The sequence below is a fragment of the Borostomias antarcticus genome, assembly GCF_949987555.1.
Source record: "Borostomias antarcticus genome assembly, chromosome: 16".
Classification (NCBI taxonomy): domain Eukaryota; kingdom Metazoa; phylum Chordata; class Actinopteri; order Stomiiformes; family Stomiidae; genus Borostomias; species Borostomias antarcticus.
The window spans coordinates 4,626,788-4,642,483 of NC_140249.1; the positions used below are offsets into that span (position 1 = coordinate 4,626,788).

At 48.6% G+C, this 15,696-nt stretch overlaps 2 protein-coding genes across 2 annotated transcripts in view; one reads left to right on the plus strand and one right to left on the minus strand.

The window, feature by feature from the left end:
• The first annotated feature begins 1,273 nt into the window (after nucleotides 1–1,273).
• id2a (inhibitor of DNA binding 2a) lies at nucleotides 1,274–3,749 on the plus strand. Its single transcript, XM_084450762.1, has 3 exons — nucleotides 1,274–1,707; nucleotides 2,029–2,089; nucleotides 3,201–3,749. The coding sequence occupies exons 1-2, from the start codon at nucleotides 1,357–1,359 to the stop codon at nucleotides 2,083–2,085; spliced, it is 408 nt and encodes a 135-aa protein (XP_084306888.1). The 5' UTR covers nucleotides 1,274–1,356; the 3' UTR covers nucleotides 2,086–2,089; nucleotides 3,201–3,749.
• Nucleotides 3,750–5,181: 1,432 nt separating this feature from the next.
• The window catches only part of kidins220a (kinase D-interacting substrate 220a), a 79,472-nt gene continuing 68,957 nt past the window's right edge, over nucleotides 5,182–15,696 (minus strand). Inside the window, exons 29-31 of the mRNA XM_084450608.1 lie at nucleotides 11,364–11,573; nucleotides 9,867–10,091; nucleotides 5,182–7,064 (exon numbers count right to left, since the gene is read on the minus strand). Of these exons, the coding sequence (XP_084306734.1) occupies nucleotides 6,156–7,064; nucleotides 9,867–10,091; nucleotides 11,364–11,573 (1,344 nt within the window). The 3' untranslated portion in view covers nucleotides 5,182–6,155. The remainder of the gene's footprint in view (nucleotides 7,065–9,866; nucleotides 10,092–11,363; nucleotides 11,574–15,696) is intronic.

Here is a 15,696-nt window from a genome sequence, read left to right on the forward strand (position 1 = left end):
CAATAAAAACATCATAACAGCCCGCAGCCGCCCGGGGCGACCCGAGGACTGTGCAGCATGAACCCGCGCGCCAAGGAGCCCGAGGCACTGGGGGGGAATGAATGCAGTGCGTAATTTATACAAACAACAACAATGCAGGTGGTGGTGGTGTGTGTGTGGTGGGGGTCAAGATTGGGTTGTTTACCCCGACGTTTGAAACGGTATGACTCGTCCTTCCTTCTCTGACATCCAGGCCCCGCATGTCGTGGATGAAGGGGCAGCGACGTTCCCAAAGCCCAGATGTCATCGTCCCCTCAAGTTGCATGAAACACAAACACACACTCGTGCACAAGCATATCCACACGATTTATTTTTGATATAACAATTTCAGAATGGTGAAATCCTGTCACCCTTTCCTGGCTCCTTCAATACATATTTAAGGAGCCGTGTTTATATGTTATCTCCAGAATAAGCGCATCATCGGTTGAGCGTTGAAAGAGACGATGAATGAACTGCGACATTAAATTCAACCCCTAGGCTGAGCTATAGCCTATGGCATTTCATGAAAAACAACAAATATAATCTTATTTAGGCTATATATGATATTCAGCAGTCATGCTTGGATAGATACCATGTATGAGCATTTTTTGTCTATAAACTAGGCCTATAGAACATTTAAAATTAGAGATCAGATCATGATTCGCAGTACAGCAAAACGCACAAGGCGACTGACCAGTGGCATAAGCTACTAAGACTGGAGGAATGTTGAGAAGCCGTGTTCAATTTGAATACATTTACCTTAATTATGCTTTTCCTAATCACATAATCACGCTTTTCCTAGGCTAATCATTCCTATCAGAGGGTAGGTAATGGAGATGGACACTCTTATATGTATATATAGCTAAATTTTATTTTATGAGCTTGTTAAGTTCTTTTTCGCCATAGACTAGGCTATATAATGTGTCGCGAGAGAGTAGCCTTCCCAATATTCCACTTTTATCAACACCAGCTGCTTCGGGAAAGTGCACGATCCAGCTTGGAAATAGTCTGGTGCTAAATTAGGAATCATTAATTTTCTTGATCAGAAACAGGTAGGCTAAACAGCTCAAATTTGCGGAGATGGGGGAGGGACGTAAGGCTGACGGACCATAAGCCAATAACGCAGCCGGAGGGTGATGACTGACGTCGCTTCTCTATCCAATCAACAGACTCAAAACCCCTGCGTTGGAAACCCAAGCTGGTGGCTATATAAAAGGCAATGACAGCTCGAAAAAGCCAGTCCGTACGCTCAACGACAGTCTGCGAAGGTATAGGAACAAATAGTGACACTGACCTTTCAACGCACAGCGCTGACCATCTCGTATCGAACGTGTCAACATGAAAGCAATAAGCCCAGTAAGGTCTTTCCGGAAAAACAGCGTGAATCTGTCTGAACACACTCTCGGAATCTCTCGGAGCAAGACCCCGGTGGACGATCCGTTAAGCCTGCTGTACAACATGAACGACTGCTACTCGAAGCTGAAGGAGCTGGTTCCCAGCATCCCGCAGAACAAGAACGTGAGCAAGATGGAAATTCTGCAGCATGTCATCGATTACATTCTGGACCTGCAGATCGCGCTCGACTCCAATTCCGCAATAACAAGCCTCCATCACCCGCGGCCGGGCCAGGCGCCGTCCAGGACCCCTCTGACCACTCTGAACACAGATATCAGCATCTTGTCATTACAGGTAAATATATAAATTCATAATGATACGATTCGCACTGATAATGAGGGGGTTTTAATGCACCCGTCATGTGTGGCTCAGTTTTACCTTCATCACGGTTGACGTGAGCGTTTTGAATGCGTTTTGTGGGCTGGTCTATCTGGAAATGATTGCGTATTATGATCAAATGTCGCGATAGGCTGCCTAAGATATCATTGACGTTAATTGTACAGTGGAACACATTTCCACTGTAGGCTATACCATCAATAGGCTACTAATTTCGCGCGTGTAATTCAGGTCGTGAAATTAACATTTGTTTGTTTTTGTTTGTTTGTTTGTTTTCAGTCTCCGGAGTTCCCATCAGATCTGCTGACAGATGACAGCAGGACTCTTCATCGTTAAAGCAGTAAGTAGGCTGTTCGCCTGTCCGCTCTGCTCGACACATTCTCAGTCCCCAGTCTGCTAGAACAGCCTAATGGAGCTGGATCACGCGTCTGTTCGTGTCTGTGTTTACATCTATTGTGGCTGGTCGATTCAAAATGTTATTCGGTTATATTGCAAATAGATACAGTGCTGTATACAGTAGGCCTATATGTTTTATGCTGTGCCAATGCTGCGTGCGAAAATAACCATTAACACGTCGTAATAGCAGTTACTATGGACCCTCTCGTGTTTCATAATGGATAGCATCTGTAATATAAAACGAAATAATGGTTGTTTGGTTTATACTGGATGTCTGCCAGGGACGGACTGGGACAAAAATTCAGCCCTGGCATCTTGGCCCAGACCGGCCCACAGGACTGGCCTGGGTGAATATTTCCTACCGGGAAATGTAGCCCCAGTCGGCCCACTAGCCGAGCCGACGCGTGAAATGGAACGGGGGGGGGGGGGGGGTGCTGCTGCGCGATTTGTTGACGGGGGGGGGGGGGGGGGGGGGGGGGGTGCTGCCGCACGATTTGTTGACGGGGGGGGGGGGGGGGGGGGGGTGCTGCTGCGCGATTTGTTGACGGGGGGGGGGGGGGGTGCTGCTGAGGCTCTCTAGCGGGCCACGCAAATGACACCTGAAACTAACAGAGGGAGGGGTGGGGGCCTACATATGATTGGGCCAGCCCAGTGTCAGTATAGAAAATGGACCAATGGGCCGCTGTCCCTGCTCTATGGGCCGTTCGTTAGCTCGTTTTTTTAGATCGGCCCACAAGTAGGTCCGGCCCACCGGGCATTTGCCCGGTACGCCACATGGCCAGTCCGGCCCTGATGTCTGCACATAATTGGTGCAAGAAGAGGCTAGGCGCCAGCTGAGCTGCAATTACGCTGATTCTCTCTCAGATTGTAGGCTGGAGCTGTGAGAAAGCGCCCTGCGCAGCGCAGTCAGGGTACATCTGGAGCCCAGCGTTTGCTCAGTATTTGAGTGTTTGGTTAAATGTTAAAACTGCGGCTTCCTCCCTGGCGCCAGTCTGTCCGGATCTCTGCCCCGTTTGCATTTTCTAAACACGCCTCTCTTTCTCAATCTTTTGCAGGTGTTTGGTTAAGACAAGGAACACACGGGACCTGAGAAACAGGACTTTTCCCTCAATTTTTGTCATCGGGTCTGGATTTTCTTCTTTAATTGAATCAAGAGACTTTGCTTATAGAGGACAATCTATGTGATGTGTTTTCTGTTCGGACACTTATTATTTATCTTCAGACTTTTTGTCCTTTCTTGAAATGGAAGGCGCGCTATATTCCCGAGAATGGGAGAAAACAGAAGAAATTATTGTCACAAGGATTTCCCCTTCTCCTTGAAGTCTTCGCTTTTTTGCGGAGGTGGAACGTGAATAGAAGACAAGTTGGTTAGTTACTGTAAAAAGTTGAGTCTGTCTTGTCAGAAATGTTACTCTTTTGGCACATGAAGGACTGGACGTTCTGTAAAAAAAAGAAACGAAAAGAAAAACATGAAATGAACGAGTGAAACTTTGTGAACGCTATCGGAGTTTTATCTTGTATAGTTGCAGGAATTAAAAGTTTCTGCAAAAGTGTAATGCTGTACTTAATGATGCTGAGACTTTTTATAAAAGTAATAATGTAAATTGTACCTTTTTATACAAAAAAATAAATCAAATGCATTATTTGAACATGTCTCTTTTCTCGGAAAAACTGAGAAATAGTCTGTTGGATTAGAATTTGTGGATGGTAACGTTTGGCACCAGGGTATGACGACTATGAAATCGTCCCACATCCCGTGCGTAAAATTACCATGCGTTCATTGGCAAATGTTTGAACAAATGCACTGTAGGCTATTTCTTTGGGTTTTTGCGCTGGACAAAGTGTAGGCCTACGCCCCCACGGACCTATGGGCCATTTCCTTTAGGGAAGTAGCTACTAGTTCACAAAAAGGCCAGTTTCCACATTGCACCATGCCCACTCGGCCAGTACATGGCTGAGTATACTCAGATTTCTTGAAAAGAGAGGGTGTTTTGACAGAATGCTTCCCTTTGCAAAAAGCGCTGATAGATCTGATGCTTGGGTGTGCGTAAAAGCTTCCCAGTGCACGTAACTTTTGATAGCCCCGAAGACGTCAACGCGTAGACAAGTGGACTGACCTTCCACCTATTTATTCTGTAACCTATGAAGTAGGTTTTGTACAGGAATTCTGTACATCGCAGACGTATAGGAATGACTGATGTCTCTCATATGGTCTGGGTTGATAGTGGAGCCTTTCAGTCTGATCATATGCGGGGGAGCTATATAGGTGAACTAACTGGTCAATACTCCGTGTAGCTGCCCCTCCAACTTTCTCATGTGCACTCGTATTAGCCTAACCGTTTTACAGCGTCAACAGAAACGATATTGCTCTTGAAGGCCGCATCGGGAAATCGGATCGACTAGAGAGACAAAACACAGGTGCATTAATTTCACACTAATGGGTCTCTGGAAAGTTCAAGGTCACAAAGTCACACTGATAATTGGACCGCCAGCGCTCGACCTCACCACTGATTTGGCCCCTTGGTGCAAAATGAAAACCGCCAACGACACTAGAACGGCTACAGTAGGCTGTGCCATTTGGAGTTCAAAACGCAACAGATGTGTATTGTGACAGTAAGTCATCTCAAGCCATTCATTCTCACCTACAAGTCAAGGTTTGTGCCCGCGGTGTCGGTACACGGCCACGGGCAACGGATGTCTGCTCCCCGGTGCACTGCGGGTTTGTATGGAGAGTCTGCCACCTACTGGTGGAATTTCAAAGGTCCTGAGGACAAATACCTTTCAATCCCTCTCCTCTCTGTACAAATTATACTTAACCAGAAGACTTAAGCTGTTTTATATCCAGTGGACCAAGTCTGTTCCCTTTATGGCGATCGGAGAAGGTCATGGAGTGGCTCTAAAGACATTCTCAGCATCAGTGCAGCCTACCAGAGTAGACTGCTGTCTTATTAGTGAAATAAGAGCTCAACTGTAAACTGTGAGGATTTCAAAACAGCCAAGATGTTTATTTGTTTTCACAAAACAAGACATCATCACATCACATTGCACTCTGGGAAAAAAAAGTGTGGTATCGGTTGGGGCCATTGCATGCAAGAATCACATCTTTCTTCTACCACACAGACACAGTTACAGTCTGACACATCACTGTTCACAACTACACTGCACGTCTTCCAACTGTCAAACATGCCACAGAACAATCACTTGATCCGAGGGACGAGGGCTTTGCGTTCAGCAACAATAACTGGAAAAGGTTCAGGGTATCCACAGAAAAAAGGTTCATGTATCAGTGCTCAGCGGCGAAACTAAACACACTGACCATAAGAATTTCCTTAGCTATTTTTTTGCCCAATAAGAATTTATCTTTTCAGAAACTCGAAGATCTGTTTTTTTTCAGTAAAAGTACACAACGACCTGACTGTGGAGATTATACACGACACTACACGCCACTGAGCTGTCATCACCATCGCACAAAACCACAACAACATTCACACGGTGCCAAACATCAACACTGCACAATTCACAACAGATATCTAACAGCATGGAGCCGCACGTGTGTACAGGACAGCAAAGCAGCTAAATGAGTTATAGCACTTTAAATTTCACATGTTCCGAATCAGCTTGACCTCCTAGTCGTTACTTTACTAATCAATTGATGAAATGTATCCTGAGTTTTGGGTTTGGTTCTTCTCATTAAAAACAGTAATTTTTTTCACCCTGAGTAATAGAAAAGCTCTTTATCCGATGAGGATGATTCCCCTGTGCTTAAACAAACGTTTACTGCTTTCTCTTCATATCAACCTTTAGGTTGAATACTGTAACTTATACTCAATCAATGTAGCAACCTGTAGAGTTGTCGTACGTTTTCGTTTTAGAATCGTAACGACCAGGAAGTAGCAGGACGGCTGACCTGCTTTAACGACTCCAGATCTATGTCTACGTCTACGTTCAGTAACACTTCACAACATCGATCAACATCAGCCAAATTCCCCGCCCCCCCGCCCCCCGTCCTCTCACAGGACGCTCTCCCTCTCGTCGTCCCGAGGGACGGCGTCGGGGTTCAGGGGCTCCCTGGTGCCCCTCTTCAGGACCACGCCCCTCAGGTTGCGGTTCTGGAGGCCGGCGGCGGCGCTGCAGCCCGGGGTGATGATGATGACGTCGGGGCTCAGGGCGGCCGAGGCGGCGGTGGCAGTCGTCTCCTGGCCGGGCAGGAGGGCGGCGGTTGCGGTGGCCCGCTGGCTGTTGGCGTTGGCGGCGGAGTTGTTGGCGTTGTTGTTGTTGAGGGTGGTGGCGCTGGGCGTGCGGTTGAGGTTGGTGGAGGGCCAGGCGTCGTCGGGGCTGCTGGCCGCCAGGCTGGCCTCGGACGCCGCCTCGGAGCAGATGGACATGCGGGCCACCGTCGTGTCCTGGAGACTGCTGGGGAGGAGGCCCCTCTTCTTCACCAGGCTGTCCAGCTCCAGCTCAATCAGACCCTCCTCTCCCTCCCCCTCCCCTTCCTCCAGGGAGTGGTCCGAGGAGCTCTCCCCGGAGCGGACCCCCGAGTCAGAGGAGCCCTTCTTGTCCAGGGTCACGTCGGGGAGCAGGCCGGCCTTGGTCAGGGGTCCCGGCGGGGCCTGGGAGGGCCGAGCGGAGGAGGCCCCTCCCCTGTCCAGCCGGCGGAGGAGGAGGAGGGGGGTGTCGTCGGAGGGCTCCTCCGGCCCGGAGTCCTCGTCGCTGGGCAGCTTGTGGTAGCGCGGGCCGCCGCCCCTGGTCCTGGAGCCCGGCCTGGACGAGCCGTGGTCCAGCCTCTCGTCCTCCTCGCTGATGGGGTCCAGCGGCTGGCCGTCGGCGGCGGCGCAGTCCGTGGCGTCGGGGGGCTTGGCCCCGCCTCCTCGCTTGGCGAAGGGCTTGCGGCCATCTTGGTCCACGCCGCCGTCCTTGGCCTGGGGAAGAGACATGAGATGGAAGTCAGGCAGCGAGCAGTCTGGTTTCCGCCAGGCTCTTAACCGCCCCCCCGGGCGCAGTTCACAGAGCTAGCTGCATTGTGGTTAAGGTGTCAGGCTCAATGGCACAAGGGTTGCTGGGAAGTGCGGCTGACACCGGCAACCCTTCCAGTTTCCAGATCACTTCCCACTCATGCTGTCTGGATGGAGGGGATTTATATGGTTCTCTCCCTGAACTCTCCCGTCTCCTAACACTGACCTCTCCCTACTCCTAACACTGTCCTCTCCCTACTCCTAACACTGTCCTCTCCCTACTCCTAACACTGTCCTCTCCCTACTCCTAACACTGTCCTCTCCCTACTCCTAACACTATCCTCTCCCTTCTCCTAACACTGTCCTCTCCCTTCTCCTAACACTGTCCTCTCCCTTCTCCTAACACTGTCCTCTCCCTACTCCTAACACTGACCTCTCCCTACTCCTAACACTGACCTCTCCCTACTCCTAACACTGTCCTCTCCCTACTCCTAACACTGTCCTCTCCCTACTCCTAACACTGTCCTCTCCCTACTCCTAACACTGTCCTCTCCCTACTCCTAACACTGTCCTCTCCCTACTCCCAACACTGTCCTCTCCCTACTCCTAACACTGACCTCTCCCTACTCCTAACACTGTCCTCTCCCTACTCCTAACACTGTCCTCTCCCTACTCCTAACACTGTCCTCTCCCTACTCCTAACACTGTCCTCTCCCTACTCCTAACACTGTCCTCTCCCTACTCCTAACACTGTCCTCTCCCTACTCCTAACACTGTCCTCTCCCTACTCCTAACACTGTCCTCTCCCTACTCCTAACACTGTCCTCTCCCTACTCCCAACACTGTCCTCTCCCTACTCCTAACACTGACCTCTCCCTACTCCTAACACTGTCCTCTCCCTACTCCTAACACTGTCCTCTCCCTACTCCCAACACTGTCCTCTCCCTACTCCTAACACTGTCCTCTCCCTTCTCCTAACACTGACCCAACCCCCCCTCCCTACTCCTAACACTGTCCTCTCCCTACTCCTAACACTGTCCTCTCCCTACTCCTAACACTGTCCTCTCTCTACTCCTAACACTGTCCCAACCCCCCTCTCCCTACTCCTAACACTGTCCTCTCCCTACTCCTAACACTGTCCTCTCCCTACTCCTAACACTGACCTCTCCCTACTCCTAACACTGTCCTCTCCCTACTCCTAACACTGTCCTCTCCCTACTCCTAACACTGTCCTCTCCCTACTCCTAACACTGTCCTCTCCCTACTCCTAACACTGTCCCAACCCCCCTCTCCCTACTCCTAACACTGTCCTCTCCCTACTCCTAACACTGTCCTCTCCCTACTCCTAACACTGTCCTCTCCCTACTCCCAACACTGTCCTCTCTCTACTCCTAACACTGTCCTCTCTCTACTCCTAACACTGTCCTCTCCCTACTCCTAACACTGTCCTCTCCCTACTCCTAACACTGTCCTCTCCCTACTCCTAACACTGTCCTCTCCCTTCTCCTAACACTGTCCTCTCCCTACTCCCAACACTGTCCTCTCCCTACTCCTAACACTGTCCTCTCCCTACTCCTAACACTGACCTCTCCCTACTCCTAACACTGTCCTCTCCCTACTCCTAACACTGACCTCTCCCTACTCCTAACACTGTCCTCTCCCTACTCCTAACACTGTCCTCTCCCTACTCCCAACACTGTCCTCTCCCTACTCCTAACACTGTCCTCTCCCTTCTCCTAACACTGTCCTCTCCCTTCTCCTAACACTGACCCAACCCCCCCTCCCTACTCCTAACACTGTCCTCTCCCTACTCCTAACACTGTCCTCTCCCTACTCCTAACACTGTCCTCTCTCTACTCCTAACACTGTCCCAACCCCCCTCTCCCTACTCCTAACACTGTCCTCTCCCTACTCCTAACACTGTCCTCTCCCTACTCCTAACACTGTCCCAACCCCCCTCTCCCTACTCCTAACACTGTCCTCTCCCTACTCCTAACACTGACCTCTCCCTACTCCTAACACTGTCCTCTCCCTACTCCTAACACTGTCCTCTCCCTACTCCCAACACTGTCCTCTCTCTACTCCTAACACTGTCCTCTCCCTACTCCTAACACTGTCCTCTCCCTACTCCTAACACTGTCCTCTCCCTACTCCTAACACTGTCCTCTCCCTACTCCTAACACTGTCCTCTCCCTACTCCTAACACTGTCCTCTCCCTACTCCTAACACTGTCCTCTCCCTTCTCCTAACACTGTCCTCTCCCTACTCCTAACACTGTCCTCTCCCTACTCCTAACACTGTCCTCTCCCTACTCCTAACACTGTCCTCTCCCTACTCCTAACACTGTCCTCTCCCTACTCCTAACACTGACCTCTCCCTACTCCTAACACTGTCTTCTCCCTACTCCTAACACTGTCCCAACCCCTCTCCCTACTCCTAACACTGTCCCAACCCACCTCTCCCTACCCCATTACATTACAGTGACTAAGCATCATCGAGCGTTAAAGCCAAAGTGCGAGAGTAGCAAAATAAAATATAGAATAGGTGCTTAAGAGGGAGGACCCTGGTAGCACTTCTGGAGTTTTGACCCTGCGGCCAAAGATGGGCAGCGACTCTGCTGTCCTGACGTCAGTGGGCAGTTCATTCCACCACTGCGGGGCCACAGGACAGAGAAGAGCCGTGACCGCGTTGACCGACCGCAGGGGCGACAGCGACGGGGACAGCCAGTCGCCCCGAGGTAGCAGAGCCGCTAGCGCCCCCCCGGCCTACCGGTCTGTCGTCGGGGCCCGGGTTCTGCAGGAACTGGCCAGGGTGCGGCTGGACGGGCCTCTCTCCTCCGCCGCCCGACAGGTCCAGCTGGGCCATCTGGGCCACGTACTCCCGGTAGGCGTCGCGGTACTCCGCCTGCTGCTTGTCTGTCAGCTTGCAGATGTCGTTGTTGGAGGACTCCTGGGAGTTGAGGCTGGACATGCTGGTCGTGCGGTGTCTGTCCGCCTGGTGTGTGTGTGTGGGGGGGGGGGATGGAGAGAGAGAGAGAGGGGAGGGGATGGGACGGAGGAGTGGGGTGTTATGGATATGGAGTCCCCATGTCACTGGGCTTTGTTCAGAGTCAAAAGAAGAACGCTGTGAACCACCAACTAACTGCCGGAACAGTAAGCGATGGAGAAGCCCCTTATCATAGCACCTCGCTGGTGGTGTGTGTGTGCGTGTGTGAGTGTGTGTGTGTGTGTGTGTATCCATCCATCCATCCATCCATCCATCCATCCATCCATCCATCTATCAATCTACCATCCATCCATCCATCCATCCATCCATCTATCTACCATCCATCCATCCATCCATCCATCCATCCATCCATCCATCCATCCATCATCCATCCATCCATCTATCATCCATCCATCTATCCATCCATCCATCCATCCATCCATCCATCTATCATCCATCCATCCATCCATCTATCTACCATCCATCCATCCATCCATCCATCCATCCATCCATCCATCCATCCATCCATCCATCCATCCATCCATCCATCCATCCATCCATCATCCATCCTTCCATCCATCCATCTATCATCCATCCATCCTTCCATCTATCATCCATCCATCCATCATCCATCCATCCATCCATCCATCCATCCATCCATCCATCCATCCATCCATCCATCCATCCATCCATCCATCCATCCATCATCGTTGCAATTCACCGGTGTTTCCTTTAGTGTACATTCACATGGTCTGTGTGTGTGTGTGCATGCTGTGTGTGTGTGTGTGTATGTATGTGTGTGTACGTACGTGTATGTGTGTGTGTGTGTGTGTGTGTGTGTGTGTGTGTGAGGGCAGCCAGGTTCGAGATCACCCTATTAACCTCCCCCTCCCAGGGAGGTCAGAGCAGCCATGTTCTCCTCTCACCCCTAACCACACGCTCATGAGCCTCCGCGGAGGTCACGCACACTGCTCTAACTGTTTTAGTGTGTGTGTGCGTGTGTGTGTGTGTGTATATATATAGATATACATATATGACTCTGTATCTGACTGTGCGTGTGCATGCGTTGCAATTCACCGGTGTTTCCTTTAGTGTACATGGTCTGTGTGTGTGTACAGTATGTATGTGTGTGTGTGTGTGCGTGTGTTTATGTGTGCATGTGTGTGCGTACGTGTGTGTGTGTTTATGTGTACATGTGTGCGCGTACGTGTGTGTGCGTGTGTTTATGTGTACATGTGTGCGCGTACGTGTGTGTGTGTGTGTGTGTGCGTGCGTGCCCACCGGCCAGAGGGCGGTGTATCTGGGCGGTTCCTCCAGGCCCGCGGTGCTCAGCTCCTCGAAGCTGAGGTTGAGGCTGAAGCCGGCGTCTCCAGGCTCCTGGTGACGCCCCCCCGCCTCTTCGGGCACCAGGCCGCCGCTGCCGCCCTGCTCAGGGCCCGCCCGGGCCTCGTCCTGCTGGGCCTGGCTCTCCGCCCGCCGCTGCTCCGTCACCTGTCACCACACACACACACACACACACACACACACGGAGGGTCAGTCCGACTGACTCAGCCAGGCAGGAGTGTAGTGGTGACTAAAGAAGTGGGTTTACTCTAGTGGCTGAATCGCAGAAATGTTATAGTTTTTACATCTGTTGTGGTTATAGAAGTGAGTTTACTGTGGATCCATGGATAAAGAGGTATAGTTACTGTAGGATAAATGTTACAGTTTTGATATGAGTGGCGTTTAAAGAAGTGGGTATACTGTGGGTCCATGGATAAAGGAGTGGGTATACTGTGGGTCCATGGATAAAGGAGTGGGTATACTGTGGGTCCATGGATAAAGGAGTGGGTATACTCTGTATATCTCTGTATACCTTCCAGTGCACCACTGCAGCCAGGTGAACACCAGGACCCCAGGATCTAAGCTTTTAACCAAACCAACTTCCTGGCAAAGTTCTCATATCACATATCATCATCAGACCCGACAAACTGTGGCATCTGTCACAGCAAGCGTCTTTTGGGGGCCCCGATATAGCAGACCCATGTAACATGTACTGTGGGCCCTACTGCTATTGTACGAGGACTGGAGGTTGGAACTGATCGACGCGCAGCGTTCAGTTAAAGGCCCTTGGTGAACGGGCGCTCTCGTCTTCGGTTGCGCAGACCACACACGGACGGGCCGGTGGTCCACGACGGCAGCTAGATGTGCTCTGGAGGAGGAGAGAACGCAGCTCCTCGTAAAGTTAGAGTTATTCCGACTGTCAGCTACAGAGGCTGCTTCCTCAGACAATAACCTTCCTTCATCCTGCTATCGGCCATCTTGGACCAGATGGCCCGGCTCGCCGCGTCCTGGCAACACTGCTGGCTTGTAGCAGCACAAACGGACATCTGATCAAACCGGCTTCCATGTGGTCCTGATTTCAGCCCCACAGCAGACTGACTTCTCGTAATACAGATGATAAAATTCCCCTATATCTCCGGAGGGCTCAAGATGGAGGCTATCACAAGATGCCACTTCTTTTTTTCTCGAATTAAGAAGGACACACACATACAGCAGGGAGGAGAGGAGGAAGAGGAGGGGGAGAAGAGGAAGGAGGAGGAAGAGGAGGAGGAGCAGGGAAGTATTAAACTAGGAGCAGGGCAGTATTAACTAGGAGCAGGGCAGTATTAAACTAGTATTAAACTAGGAGCAGGGCAGTATTAACTAGGAGCAGGGCAGTATTAAACTAGTATTAAACTAGGAGCAGGGCAGTATTAACTAGGAGCAGGGCAGTATTAAACTAGTATTAAACTAGAAGCAGGGCAGTATTAAACTAGTATTAAACTAGTATTAACTAGAAGCAGGGCAGTATTAACTAGGAGCAGGGCAGTATTAAACTAGTATTAAACTAGAAGCAGGGCAGTATTAAACTAGTATTAAACTAGGAGCAGGGCAGTATTACACTAGTATTAAACTAGGAGCAGGGCAGTATTAAACTAGTATTAAACTAGAAGCAGGGCAGTATTGAACTAGGAGCAGGGCAGTTTTAAACTAGTATTAAACTAGGAGCAGGGCAGTATTAAACTAGTATTAGACTAGGAGCAGGGCAGTATTACACTAGTATTAAACTAGAAGCAGGGCAGTATTAACTAGGAGGAGGGCAGTATTAAACTAGAAGCAGGGCAGTATTAAACTAGTATTACACTAGAAGCAGGGCAGTATTAACTAGGAGGAGGGCAGTATTAAACTAGAAGCAGGGCAGTATTAACTAGGAGCAGGGCAGTATTAACTAGGAGGAGGGCAGTATTAAACTAGTATTAAACTAGGAGCAGGGCAGTATTACACTAGTATTACACTAGAAGCAGGGCAGTATTAAACTAGTATTAAACTAGGAGCAGGGCAGTATTAAACTAGTATTACACTAGAAGCAGGGCAGTATTAACTAGGAGGAGGGCAGTATTAAACTAGTATTAAACTAGAAGCAGGGCAGTATTAAACTAGAAGCAGGGCAGTATTAAACTAGGAGCAGGGCAGTATTAAACTAGGAGGAGGGCAGTATTAACTAGGAGCAGGGCAGTATTAAACTAGAAGCAGGGCAGTATTAAACTAGTATTAACTAGAAGCAGGGCAGTATTAACTAGGAGCAGGGCAGTATTAAACTAGTATTAAACTAGGAGCAGGGCAGTATTACAATAGTATTAAACTAGAAGCAGGGCAGTATTAACTAGTAGCAGGGCAGTTTTAAACTAGTATTAAACTAGGAGCAGGGCAGTATTACACTAGTATTAAACTAGAAGCAGGGCAGTATTAACTAGGAGCAGGGCAGTATTAAACTAGAAGCAGGGCAGTATTAAACTAGAAGCAGGGCAGTATTAAACTAGTATTAAACTAGAAGCAGGGCAGTATTAACTAGAAGCAGGGCAGTATTAAACTAGTATTAAACTAGGAGCAGGGCAGTATTACACTAGTATTAAACTAGAAGCAGGGCAGTATTAAACTAGTATTAAACTAGAAGCAGGGCAGTATTACACTAGTATTAAACTAGGAGCAGGGCAGTATTAAACTAGTATTAAACTAGAAGCAGGGCAGTATTACACTAGTATTAAACTAGAAGCAGGGCAGTATTACACTAGTATTAAACTAGAAGCAGGGCAGTATTAAACTAGTATTAAACTAGAAGCAGGGCAGTATTAACTAGGAGCAGGGCAGTATTAAACTAGTATTAAACTAGGAGCAGGGCAGTATTACACTAGTATTAAACTAGAAGCAGGGCAGTATTACACTAGTATTAAACTAGGAGCAGGGCAGTATTACACTAGTATTAAACTAGAAGCAGGGCAGTATTAACTAGGAGTAGGGCAGTATTAAACTAGAAGCAGGGCAGTATTAAACTAGAAGCAGGGCAGTATTAAACTAGAAGCAGGGCAGTATTAAACTAGGAGCAGGGCAGTATTACACTAGTATTAAACTAGAAGCAGGGCAGTATTAACTAGGAGTAGGGCAGTATTAAACTAGAAGCAGGGCAGTATTAAACTAGAAGCAGGGCAGTATTAAACTAGTATTAAACTAGAAGCAGGGCAGTATTAACTAGGAGGAGGGCAGTATTACACTAGTATTAAACTAGAAGCAGGGCAGTATTAAACTAGTATTAAACTAGAAGCAGGGCAGTATTACACTAGTATTAAACTAGGAGCAGGGCAGTATTAAACTAGTATTAAACTAGAAGCAGGGCAGTATTAACTAGGAGCAGGGCAGTATTAAACTAGTATTAAACTAGAAGCAGGGCAGTATTAACTAGGAGCAGGGCAGTATTAAACTAGTATTAAACTAGGAGCAGGGCAGTATTACACTAGTATTAAACTAGAAGCAGGGCAGTATTAACTAGGAGCAGGGCAGTATTAAACTAGTATTAAACTAGAAGCAGGGCAGTATTAAACTAGTATTAAACTAGGAGCAGGGCAGTATTACACTAGTATTAAACTAGAAGCAGGGCAGTATTAACTAGGAGGAGGGCAGTATTAAACTAGAAGCAGGGCAGTATTAAACTAGTATTAAACTAGGAGCAGGGCAGTATTACACTAGTATTAAACTAGAAGCAGGGCAGTATTAACTAGGAGGAGGGCAGTATTAAACTAGAAGCAGGGCAGTATTAAACTAGTATTAAACTAGTATTACACTAGAAGCAGGGCAGTATTAACTAGGAGGAGGGCAGTATTAAACTAGTATTAAACTAGGAGCAGGGCAGTATTACACTAGTATTAAACTAGAAGCAGGGCAGTATTAAACTAGTATTAAACTAGAAGCAGGGCAGTATTACACTAGTATTAAACTAGGAGCAGGGCAGTATTAAACTAGTATTAAACTAGAAGCAGGGCAGTATTACACTAGTATTAAACTAGAAGCAGGGCAGTATTACACTAGTATTAAACTAGAAGCAGGGCAGTATTAAACTAGTATTAAACTAGAAGCAGGGCAGTATTAACTAGGAGCAGGGCAGTATTAAACTAGTATTAAACTAGGAGCAGGGCAGTATTACACTAGTATTAAACTAGAAGCAGGGCAGTATTAACTAGGAGTAGGGCAGTATTAAACTAGAAGCAGGGCAGTATTAAACTAGAAGCAGGGCAGTATTAAACTAGAAGCAGGGCAGTAT